This window comes from Octopus bimaculoides, chromosome 2 (assembly GCF_001194135.2).
Source record: "Octopus bimaculoides isolate UCB-OBI-ISO-001 chromosome 2, ASM119413v2, whole genome shotgun sequence".
Classification (NCBI taxonomy): Eukaryota; Metazoa; Mollusca; class Cephalopoda; order Octopoda; family Octopodidae; genus Octopus; species Octopus bimaculoides.
In genome coordinates this window covers 75,760,618-75,773,117 of record NC_068982.1, presented here as the reverse complement: position 1 = coordinate 75,773,117, position 12,500 = coordinate 75,760,618, and the positions used below count along the sequence as shown (strand labels likewise).

The window sequence follows — 12,500 nt, the reverse complement described above, 5'->3', positions numbered from 1 at the left end:
TTTATGTTCTGAGTTCAAATTCCATCAAGGTCGACTTTACTTTTCATCCTTCCAGGGTTGATAAAATAAAGTACCAGCCTAGTACTGGGAACTGATGTAATTGTCTTGCCCCTCCCCTCAAAATTGCTGGCCTTTTACCTATATTAGAAATGATTATCATTATTATAGTGGCAAGCTGGCAGAATCATTAGTATGTCAGACAGAATGCTTAGCGACATTTCATCCATCTTTACACTCTGAGTTCAAATTTGGCTTTTGCCTTTCATCCTTTCATGGTCGATAAATTAAGTACCAGTCAAGCACTAGGGTCAAATTAATCAACTAACCCCCTCTGCCAAAATTTCAAGCCTTTTGCCTATACTAGAAAATATTAAGCTGACAGAATCATTGGAGCATTGGAAAAATTGTTTTGTGGTATTTGTTCCAGCTTTTTACATTTTGAGGTCAATTTTGCCTTTCATCCTATCGGATGTGCTGAGGTTAATGGTAACAATTAATCCCCTCCCTTCAAATTGCTGGCCATGTGCGAAAGTGGTTAATAAAGAAATCATTATTATTATCATAAGAAATTTTTTCTCTCCCCTTCCCCCATTCTGTATTGGATTTTTATTGACTATTTAAGCTTGAATTTTTGATTTCAGGAAAACTGGAAATCTAAATATTGAAGATTGAGCTCATTGATTGATTATATTGATTGCATTGTCAAACATGAATGCACTGCAGTTAGTATATGCATGTATTCATTGACTGTATATTTAGATACACACAAGAGCTTTGAAATTGTCTATACATTGTGAATTTTCTTATTCCAATGGGAAAAATCTTTCAAAAATAAAACTTTACCATCAACCAATCATAAAATAACCTTTAATGTTTACTTTGAACTGACATAAAAATTAGATAACAATAAAAGTATAAGCAGTGTTTTTTTTTAGTTCCTCTGGGCTTTTAAAATATTATTCAATGTCGTTCTCTAATTTTAGTTCAACCTTTATTTCCTCTATAACACTTAAATCACTTATCTTTCTGTTGCTATAGTTGTCTAAGTCTTTGAGAGCTTGTTGTTGCTAATCCTTATATCTTGACTCAGATTTTCTTCATGTTCTATATTTACTTTTACTCCTTCAACACCTTAGCTGGTTAATTATGTATCTATTTATTTTTTTTTTTGTGCATTTTTTCGTTTGCTATACTTAAAAAAAAAAGAAAAGAAAAGAAAAAATTCAAAATTGTTTTGGTATTTTTTAACTCTTTCCTTTTTATCCTTGATTATATTTCTTATCATTCTCTTGCTTTCCCCATTCTCCATTTATTTTATTTTTAGGTGCATTCTTGGGTAACAATTTCTATTTTTGAGGTGGCTTGTAAAAGTGAGAGAGAAGGAGAAGGGAAGAAGAAAGGGTCAAAACTCACACTCAGTCTTTCATAAGAATGCATTGTTTACCTTTCTTTTTTCATCTTCTTTGCTGGTGTCAAGTTTACTTAGGATTGTTTTGTTCTTTCATTATTTCTGTTATTTTTAATCACTAATTATGTTTAATATTTAAACTCTCACAAAAGTGTCATCTCAGGATGGAAAAGTTTTAAAGAATTCAGAAGCATAATTTGCACTGAGGAAAATGTTATGGAAGATCTCTTTTAGGTTTACTTATTATGGGATGAACAAAGGTAAAAATAAAAAAAAAGAATGTAAGATAGCAGTTGTCTTAATAATGCAGAAGGTTTTATGAGGAGGCAGCTGCAAGCAGTGCCACATACATCTAAGAAAAGCTTTAGGTTAACATGCTTGTAAAGACAAATGCTTTCTAGTAGTTGTATAATGTTTAGTCTGTAAGCAAATGCAGGAGAGGAGGGCAAGAAATGAAAGATTCTTAAATTTTTTGTGTTATTTTCATAATTTTTTTTCATTTTGTTTTCAAAAAATTACATCAAATGTCATTACTTTTGGTCTTTTTAAGTAAGAAATCTAGAGAAGACTATCCATTTTTAACATGTGAGTCATGCAAGCTCATTGTATGTGCGTGTGTGTGAACTTTTTTAAACACATTATGGCTGTGTGGTTAACAAATTTGCTTCTCAACCACATGGTTTTTTTTTTTTTAAAGTTAAGTTCCAGTGTATGGGACATTTGGCAAGTGTCTTTCAATATAATCCCTGGCTGAGTAAGCCTCGTGAATAGATTTAGTTGATGGAAATTGAAAGAAGTGTGTGTGTGTGTGTGTGTGTGTGTGTGTGTGTGTGTGTGTGTGTGTGTCTTGACATCACATGATAGTTATGAGTGTCACTGTCATACAATATCATTCATTTCCAATATTCTACAAAAATGTCTTGCCATAGGGGGAAATATTATCTTGCTTAGAAACAGGTGAAGGTTGGTGACAGGAACGGTATCTGGCTGTAGAAAATCTGCCTTAATTCTGACTCATGCAAGCATGGAAAAGCGAATGTTAAATTGATGGTGATGATTGTATTTTCTATATGACATGGATTGGTTAAATGAATTTCCCTGTCCTTTCTCTGTTCTTTCATTAAATCCACCTCTGTTGTCAACACTACTACAATTCAAACAACTATTTTTATTATTAACTTGTCAAGAAACTAATTTCTTGATAGATATTAAATATTAATTTCAAAATTACATAATTTTCTGTAGCTTTAGTTTTGTATATGGTTTGTTTCACACCACTGATGTGTTAATTTCATTGCAGTTGTGCTGTTAGAATATTTAGTTTGTATTTTTTCTCACACTTGTAGTAATGTTTTTCCTTAAGCAACTAATAAATATTTCAGCTGATGAGATTTATCATCCTGAGTTGTATGTATATGCAGTCAAGCTTGCTTGTATGTAAATGTTGATTTTGAAAGACATCAGAGCTTACCTATAAAAGATGGTCATTGTCATCATCACCATCTTTTAATGTCTGTGTTTCATTGGTTGGACAGTTTGACGGTATCCAACTAGTCTGAGGACTACATCATGATTCAATGTCTGCTTTAGTGTGGTTTCATCAGTTGGATACCCATCCTAGTGCCAACCTGTTTACAGAATGTACATGGTGCTTTTTTTTCATGGTACTAGCACAAGTGAGGTTGCACTTGCAAAACTTAAATCTCCTTCAACTGAGTGAAGCTTCAGTTGAGAGGCAGGAGGCTTTATGCTAGACCTGGATGTTAAAGTATGAGAGTAGGGGCCAGAATAATGAGGTGTGAACATGGAACACGAAGGTATGAATTGTAGAAGTGAGTGAGGATAGAACAAGTGGTGTGGGTTATATACAAACTGAAAATATTAGCTTAGCTCCATTTGCATAGATCAAGTTCTGTAGAGTGTATGTTTTTTTTGGGGTTCCTTTTTTATAACCAAATATACTTGTCTTTTGATACAAGTGTTTTTAAGAATGCAGTGAGTTATCCAACATCATTTCCATTGATGGAAACATTCCTGGAACTCTTTTTTGGGGGATAGCTAGCAGCTGCCTCATTGCATTATCTTGGATTTCCTCAACATCTAGAAATCTTGTTTTTGTCTTTGACGCATTGAAGATGATCCTGCACAGCTGAAACCTGACCTTCATTTTGAGACAACTACACTCTACACACTTTACTTCCAAGCACTGCTATAAACAATGGAAGTGAGCAAAAACATTATAACTTAATGTGCATGTGTTACAGAGTTCAAAGTCAATCTGTGCCAAGGGGTTTCACTCTGCATACTTTAGCTCTGTTACTATAGCAACAGTCCTGATACTTTTTGATCGAACTTCGTATATACATTTTAGTTTAATTGTATTTCTAAGTCATTAGTATAATTTTAATGGTGTGGTTGTTTTAGAATTGTGTTAACATTGATGTATTTTGTTGAGTAAAGCTGACTTGTAGTACCAACCTTTAATTTGAGTTCATATTCTATTATCTGTGAATAAGTTGTATATAAATTAGTTACATAAAAGAACAAGCATATCAGTGAAAATTGTTGCAAACCTGACTTGAAATTGATAAATTAGGGAGTTTTCAAAACTGAAGCATGTGTGGTTTGTCAGTGTTTAATTGGCTTGGAGAGAAGAGAGTTGACAGGTTGTGAAATCTGAAAGAAGCAGCTCATTAGAGATTCTCTAATGATTGGAAAATAGGTTATGAAATAGAACAAGAAGTGGCTACTACTGGCATCCTATATATATATATATATATATATATATATATATATATATATATATATATATATATATATCTTTACATTTTAAGTCTAACAACTCTTGGGAGTAACTGAAAGAAATCTTCCATAAAGTGATTTGAAAATATGCAGTTGTTAACAAGAACTATCCTTAAGAATTATCGATCATTTCCTAAAAATAAATACTAAGAAATCAAAAATGAACTATTTCTTGTATTTTTCTAAAAAAAAAAAAATTTTTTTAAAGACTGTAATTGAAATAATTTTATGGCTTTCAATTTTAGGTTATATATCCAAAATTTGTTTAATGATTTAGAATATTTTTCTACTATTTCAACTATCCTTTTAAAACAAGACATGAAAAAAAAAAAAAAAAGATGGTGGGGGGTGCCTGACGTTGTTTTCAACTTTGTTAATAGCTAATGAGGTAGCTTCGTTATTTCATGTTATTAAAAAGTAAATAAATAAATTAAAATACCAACAGCAGCATTTATAACTTTTTAAAATTACTACCAGTTGCAAATCAGTGAAGGGACTATATGGTCCATACCCAACCAATCATCCCCCACCCCTGTCCATTGTATCATTGTTATATTCTGCTGCTCTTCATCCCCATGCATCATTGGACACCTCTTTATTCACCATTGGATAAAACATCCACCCTTCAAATCTTGTCCTTTATTGTATTCACACATACCTCATCCAGTCTCCATCGCTCACTATCCCATACACTCTTTCAATCTCTACCTCCCCACCTTGAGGGTCCATACAGACACCTCATTGCTACTATTTTTATCTCTTCACCACTCCACCCCACTCATTCCCATCTTCTCTTCTAAAATGTGAGTGGTCATATAATTTACTTCTCTACAGCAAGAAACCTATTCTGTTCTGTTCTGTCCCTATCCTGCAACCCCTCATCTACTAGCATAAAGCCACCTCTCAGGGTTTGTAGTTTTGCAATATGTATAGTAACCTCACTAGTGCTGGTGGTGTGAAAAAATGCACCCAGTACTCACTGTAAAGTGGTTGGCATCAGGAAGGGCGTTCAACTAGAGAAACCATGCCAAAATTGGCAGTTGAGGACAATGTAGCCCTAGACCCATCTAATTCTGTCAAACCTACCTGTTGCCAGCATGGAACATGGATGTTAAATGATTAAATGATCAGATGATTTCTCATACCTACCCACATGCCCAGCTTTTACTTACATTTTCCAATATTTTCCTCAGATGTTCGATGATTTTTCATTTGTAGCTGCAAATGTTTGCACTATTCCTTCACTGAAATAATTTCTAAATACCATACATTTACAACAAATTAACATCCTAATACTTCAGGGGCAAATTTGATCTTGAGATAAATGGATAAGCTTTCAATACAATGCAAACTCAACTAAAAGCATTTGCTGTTCAATTATATGCCTTTGTATAATAACTTGTTTACTCATCTGAAGAAGGAAAAAAAAATCTGTTCATCAATTAGGAAATTCTTTTTTATATTAAAGTCATCTTATTAAGACTTTGCATTACTTTTCTTTATATATTTTATTATTGTTATTCATTTGTTATTACTATTATTTTTTTTCTTCTTTTAGCGAAATCAAAATGGATAATGAAAGTATGGATTCGATTACGAGTCGAATCCAAAAACTGGAGAAGCTGATGCAAGGAGAAATCCAAGAGGCTGGCATATTGGATTCATTAGTGAACCATCAGGGGCTCTTGGATTGTTTATATGTTTTATTTAACGAATGCCAGACACAAAACTTATTGAAAAACAAATATGTTTATGAGTTTGTGAAGAAATGTAAGTATTGTTCAATCTTTGTCCATGTTTATTCAATTCTGTTTGATAGAAAATACACTGAGATTTAATATGATCAACTGGATGTGTGTATGTGTGTGTGTATATATATATATATATATATATATATATATATATATATATATATGATTAATAATTAATAAAGGGGAGGAAATGGTTTGCTTTTGGTGAAACACTAAATACTTATCCTTCCTTTCCCCCTCCCCCAATCAAAAGTTTTTCAATTTACTAGCTGTTTACATTCTTTCAATTCTCATTCTTCCTACCGAATTAATCATTTGGTTAAGAATAATATCTCTTAGCTTTTCCATTCCAGCATGTTAGGAGAGTAAATATTTCAACGCTAAGATTAAGCTGAATTAACATGATTCACAAACTGTTTTGGTTACTTTGCTAAAGGAAAGGTAAATTCCTAATCGTCTTTATTACCCAATTGTATTAGACCAACATGAGTTGGTCTGTTCTTGTGGAACAGTTTGTTTACATTATCATTATCGTCCATTATTTTAACATCTACTTTTCCATGCTCACATGGCTCAGACAGAATTTGTTGAGACAGATTCTCTGTAGCCAGATGCCTTGTCACCAGCCTGTTAATATTCACCAACCCTGACCTGTTAATATTCTCTCATGGCCTTCATGGAAGGTAGGAAACAATAGGACACTACTTGTATAATGGTGACACTCGCCTACAACTATCATGCGATATCAAGGCAAGTAGACAATAATACGCATGTGGCTGGGGATTTCAATAGGCATGTTGAACGGTAGACTGGTATCTTTCATGGTGTCCATAGAATTGGTCCCTGAAACAGAGGAAACAAGGCTACTGGAGTTCTGTGATACAAACAACTTATTGATCTGCAACACCAACTCCAGGAAGCCAGCCAGCCACCTGATAACCTCCCATTCAAGTAACTGTACTAACCAGATTGATTACATTCTCACCTGACAATGGGATGCATGGTTGCTCTTAAATACAAAGATCCTTCTTAGTGAAGAATGTACCCCTCAGCATAAACTAGTCATCAGTGGTTTTAGACTCCTGACCAAAAGGATGCCAAGAAGCAGACCAATCTGGAAAAGAAAGATTTGGAAGTTTAAAGACCTTTCATATGGTCAGAGATTTAGGGACATCCTAATTGAGAAATCTGATGAGAGGGAGGAGGAGATACAGATTTGTGGCATAGAGGACAACTGGGAATTCCTGTGGGACAGCTTGTTGAGTGCCACAGACCAAATCTGTGTTTGGTGCAAAGTCCCATCCAAACCTAGAGTAATGTGGTAGTGGAACAATGTGGTAAACAGGGCCATTAGAGCAAAGAAACAGGCCTGGAAGAGTGGGCGAGAAGCAGGGAACTGTATCAGATAGCCAGAAGGGAAGCTAGGAGACAAGTGTATATCTAGCCAAGGGAGAAGCAGAAAAGAAGTTTACCTATGTTCAGCGATGTGAGGACCAAAGAACTAAAGTGTTTCGGATTGCAAGACAGTGCATGAGAGAAATGTGTCCACATGGATGATGGTGCACTTGCATTTAATAATTCTGCAGAGTGGCTTGGAAATGCCAATATGAAAGACTGCTGAACGTGGAGAATAAATGGGAGGAGCAGAGTCTTCCAAATGTTGACCCAATTGAGGGACCAGCTACCTGAATCAACAGTTCTTTGGTAGATAAAGCAATTAAGGATATGAAGACAAGAAAAGCCCCCAGCCCATCAGGAATCATTGTTGAGATGCTTAAAATATATGGTGGTGTGGGTTAAGGTCTAGTCAGGTTAAGTAAATCAGGTGGTTCATGAAGGAGTCATACCCAATGACTGGTGTAGCAGTACCATAGTCAACTGCTACAAAGGTAAAGGTGATACCTGAGATAGAAATAATTACTGAGGTATCAAATTGTTGGATCAGGTGATGAAAGTTAATCGAGAGAGTCATAGCCCAACTAATTAGGGAGAGAGTTAGCTTGGATGAGATGTAGTTTGGTTTTGTGCCAGGGAGAAGCACCATTGATGCTGGTAAGGCAGTTGCAGGAGAAATACATAGCCAAAGATAAACCTCTGTACTTGGCCTTTGTTGACTTGGAGAAAGCTTTTGACAGGGTCCCCCAATCCATTATCTGGTAGTCAATGCGGAAACTAGGGATAGACGAGTGGTTGGTGAGAGTTGTACAACCTATGATCAGGTTGGCAATGAGTACAGCAAAAGAATTCAGGGTACAAGTAGAAACTCCATATTAAGGTTTTGTGCTTGTCAAAGCCTTGAGGGTGGATTTGATAGATGGAAACTGAAAAACCCCATCATATATTATTCATTTATTGTCAGTATTCCATGCCAACATGGATTGGATGGTTTGACGAGTCTGAAAACTGCATTGTGCTCCATTGTTTGCCTTAGCAGCATGGTTTCTGTGGTTGGATCCTTCCTATTGCCAGCCACTTTACAGAATGTACTTGAGGCTTTTTTTTCTTAGCATCAGTACAGGTGAGGTCACCATGCAGCCTGCAAAATTAAGATCTTCAACTGAGTGGGCTACAGCAGGGAAGGCAATGACTTTATACTATAGGATGAAGTAAGAGAGAAGGGCTAAACCAGAACAGGTTTCTTGCTGTAGCTACTTTCATTATATAATAGAGGTTGAGAGTGGAACTGGGTAGACATAAGAATGGTGGTGATAAGATGTCGGGTGAACCCTCAAGACACAAGATATGTAAAAAGGAAGTGAGAACAAGAAGTGTGGCTAGAGTAAAGTTTGTAAGAGTGTATGGGAGAAGAAAAGATGGTTACAGATAGGGAGTAGATGAGAGGGTGAATGTTGTGAATTTTGTAGGGGGTGGTGGGGTTTCATGTTTTACTTTCTGAAGAACAAGAATGAAAACCTGTTGCTCAAATAGAGTACATGGATAGGAACAGTGGACTGACTTGCTAATTTAGTAAAAAATTATTCATATAGTTTCAACTTTTTACCATATATTGATCGAAATATTGCATTTTCTTGCTTGGGGCTCCATAAATTGAATGTTAATGACTGAGTTTGTGTCAAGAGGGTAGTAAGCTTTGTCTATTTAATGTTGGGTGTTTTGTTTCTTCCTTTTGAGTTTGAGGCAATGTCATCATCATCCATTAACCATACTGGTATGGGTTAGGTGATTCATCACTGTTTGAGTATGATTCAGAGTTACTGCCTTCCTAGGTGGTTTGGAGAGCTGACTATGTCTTGCTTGCAAATCTGTTTTTTTAGGTGGTGTTGGTCTCATGCTATTCTATATTATATGAGTAAATATCAGCAGATAGTGGAGAGGAGAGGTACATCATAAACAGAGGAAGATGAGAGGTTGTCAAGGAGAATTGAAGAAGCCATTGGGAGAGGACAGTGATGTAATTCTTATTTACGGGAATACATATAAACAATATCTGGCAAGATAAAACCAAGTTTTAACCAAGAAAAATCAAGCCTCAACTCCACAACTCAAGCAAGAAAATGTATACTGATTAATATTGTCTAAACCACCACTGACTATAAGTATGATTTGTGAACAGCCAGATCCACCTCAGACTTACATATAAGTTGTTTCTTGCCTTTAAGAACTTAAGCCAATGCAATGTTATTGTTCTCAATTGTATCTGTTATGAGAATTTAACTAAAGTTACCTTTCATTGGAATTTACTCTTACATTGCTTTATCATATTTTGCAATAATGAAGCTGTCTCCAGTTTATAGTCTGTCAAGTCAGGCATACTTCATCATACTCAACACTTAATATCTGTGTTCCATGCTGGCATGGGTTGAATGGTTTGAACAGGATCTGATGGGTCCAAGGAGTACACAATGCTCTACTGTCTCTTTCAGTTTTAAAAGCTAGAAACCTTTCTAAATATCAACCAGTTTACAGTGTTTACTTGCTTTTTTCATGCCACCCACGCTAGCAAGGTTGCCATATAGCATACAGGACCATGAACCCCGAGAAAGGCAGCTTTATACTGGGAGATGGAGGGGTTAAACTTTATGGTTGGGTTATGTCTTTCATACTTTTTCTTCTGAGAATGAATAACTTAATCACTGCCACTTCTAAGCATGTGTGTGTACATGCACACGCACACCTATAATGAAACAGATCCTATGTGTGTCCCTTATCCATTTGCAGTCTAGATACCTCACACCGAATTTGCATTACCTCCATGTACTGTGACAACAATGAGTACTGAATGGGAGAAATAGCTAGTTTTCTTCACCAACACTCAGACCATAAACAACCTTAGGCTCTATCCTTCTTATTCATGAACAACACAGCAAAAGTGCTCAAACTCGCTGCAAATACTATGTCCCGTAACCTCCAATCTTTCATGGATAAAACATGTTTAAAACATTGCTAACTGTTAGGCTTCTACTTCAGCTCTAATCAGTTGTTGACACTATAAAACTCAAGTGAAGTACTTATTCACACACTTGGGACAATTCGATCTCTCTCTCTCTCATGCAAGTATGGCTGTGTGGTTCAGAAGTTTGCTTCCCAACTGTGTGGTTTTCAGTTCAGTTCCACTGTTCAACACATTGGCAAGTGTTTTCTACTATTTATGCACATGCTGACAATCATAAAGATAATACATACCTATTTACAGATCTCAGCATTTGTGTTGTAAACTTTCAACTAAACATTGTATATACTAAGATATTTGTAAAAAACATAAATTCAGAGAGAGAGATATAATGAGATAGTGAGATAGCTAAAGCAGTGGTGACTGCATAAACTTTGCTGTGTTTCATATTGTTCCTTCTCCCTCTCCATCTCTGTATCACTTTCATGCTTTCAATGTTCTGTTTCTTCTCTTATTTGTTTATTTCAATTCTCACTCTTACTCATCCTTTCACTTCTCTCTCTCATTACAACCCTGAGCTAGCTTTACCACTCTCTATTTTTACTCCTACTCCCTGACATTTCAGTATAAACGTCACCAACCCTACCACCACCGTCATTAACCATTATCATATCTTATTTTTATATTCTCTGACTTTTACTCTCTATATATTTTAGTACTTCTCTCTTTTTATAAATCTTTCTTCATTCACCGTTATCAACACCACCATGCTTGCCCTCTGCTACCATAACTACCATCTGTTTACTTTTTGCTCTGTTTCAGTTACTTCCATTATCATGATGCACAATGTAGATAGGAACATACTATTGTATGGATATCTGGATTGTTGATATTCACAATCATAAATTCCTCATAAATTTCTATTCTTGTTGATACTCCAAAACAAGATGCAGTATCTTACTATATTTAGGCATTAGTAGAATTATGAGTTTATGTGACTGACAAACTATGATGCGGTCAAGACATTGTGGACACTACTTTGCAGCCTTGTGGTTTTGCGTTCAATTCCCACTGCATGACACCTTGAATAAGTGTCATCTACAATACTTTCAGGTTGACTAATGCCTTGCGAGTGAAATTTTATTGATGGAAACTGTATGGAAACCCATTGTGTATGTGTTTGTCTCTGTGTATCTTTTTGATATCACTTGGGTAGCAGTGATATATGCTATGTCCTGCATAATCATTATGTTCCACACCTCAGAGATTTGTCATGCAAAGACTAGTGGAATAAAGCACCTTATTTTGAAAACAAGCAAGAGTTGGTAACAGGAAGGGCACCAGGATATAGAATATTTTTTCAGTCAATTCTGGCATGAAAAATGTGGATGTAAAAATATTATTTTAGGTTCACTTTTCCATGTTTTCATAGGTCAGACAAAATTTGTTGAGGCTGATTTTCTTTGACTAGATGTCCTTCCTGTCACTGATCCTCACCTGTTTCTAAGCAAGACATTTCCCCATTGCCAGAAATGTTTTTCACAGAAGATTGGAAATGAACAACATTGTTTGTATGATGGTGACACTTGTTCACAACCATCATGTGTTGTTGAGACAAGGCTATGCATGCATGCACGCACGCACGCACGCACGCGCGCGCGCACGCACACACACACACACACACACACACACACACACACACATACGATGGACTTTTAGTTTCCATCTACTAAATCTACTTACAAAGCTTTGGTTGGCTCTAGCCATAAAAGACACTTGCTCAAGGTGCAACACAGTGGGACTGAACCCGGAATCACATGGCTGGAATGCAAGCTTCTCAGTCATGCATATATATAAGTCAGTAAATAGTGGGGTTGTGTTAACCGCATGTGGAGAAATAATAGGAAAATGAAAACTAATAATAAGGCAGAATGCTAAAATGAAAGTATATTTTAATATAGATTTCTAACCGGCTTTCATTGCATGGCAAATTTTCAAGAAGAGGGAGAATGAAAATGTTTTTTTACAAAAAAGTAAAAAATGAAAAAAATAATATATAAAAAAAATAAATATACCAATACATTATATTGTCTTTGAGCTTTTAAAGTTCAATGGTAATCCATGTAGATAATAGTTGGAAAAATAAGGATGCATGAAAATTGGTTTAAAAAAGGAGCTAAAGGTTTAT

General features: G+C 35.5%; 1 protein-coding gene across 7 annotated transcripts in view; it reads left to right on the top strand.

Moving 5' to 3' along the window:
• Nucleotides 1–12,500, top strand: part of LOC106874645 (citron Rho-interacting kinase) — a 284,276-nt gene that overhangs the window by 67,368 nt on the left and 204,408 nt on the right. For all 7 annotated transcript variants that reach the window (XM_052978350.1, XM_052978339.1, XM_052978352.1 and 4 more), the window contains exon 2: nt 5,769–5,980. In XM_052978350.1, the coding sequence (XP_052834310.1) occupies nt 5,779–5,980 (202 nt within the window). In that variant the 5' untranslated portion in view covers nt 5,769–5,778. The remainder of the gene's footprint in view (nt 1–5,768; nt 5,981–12,500) is intronic.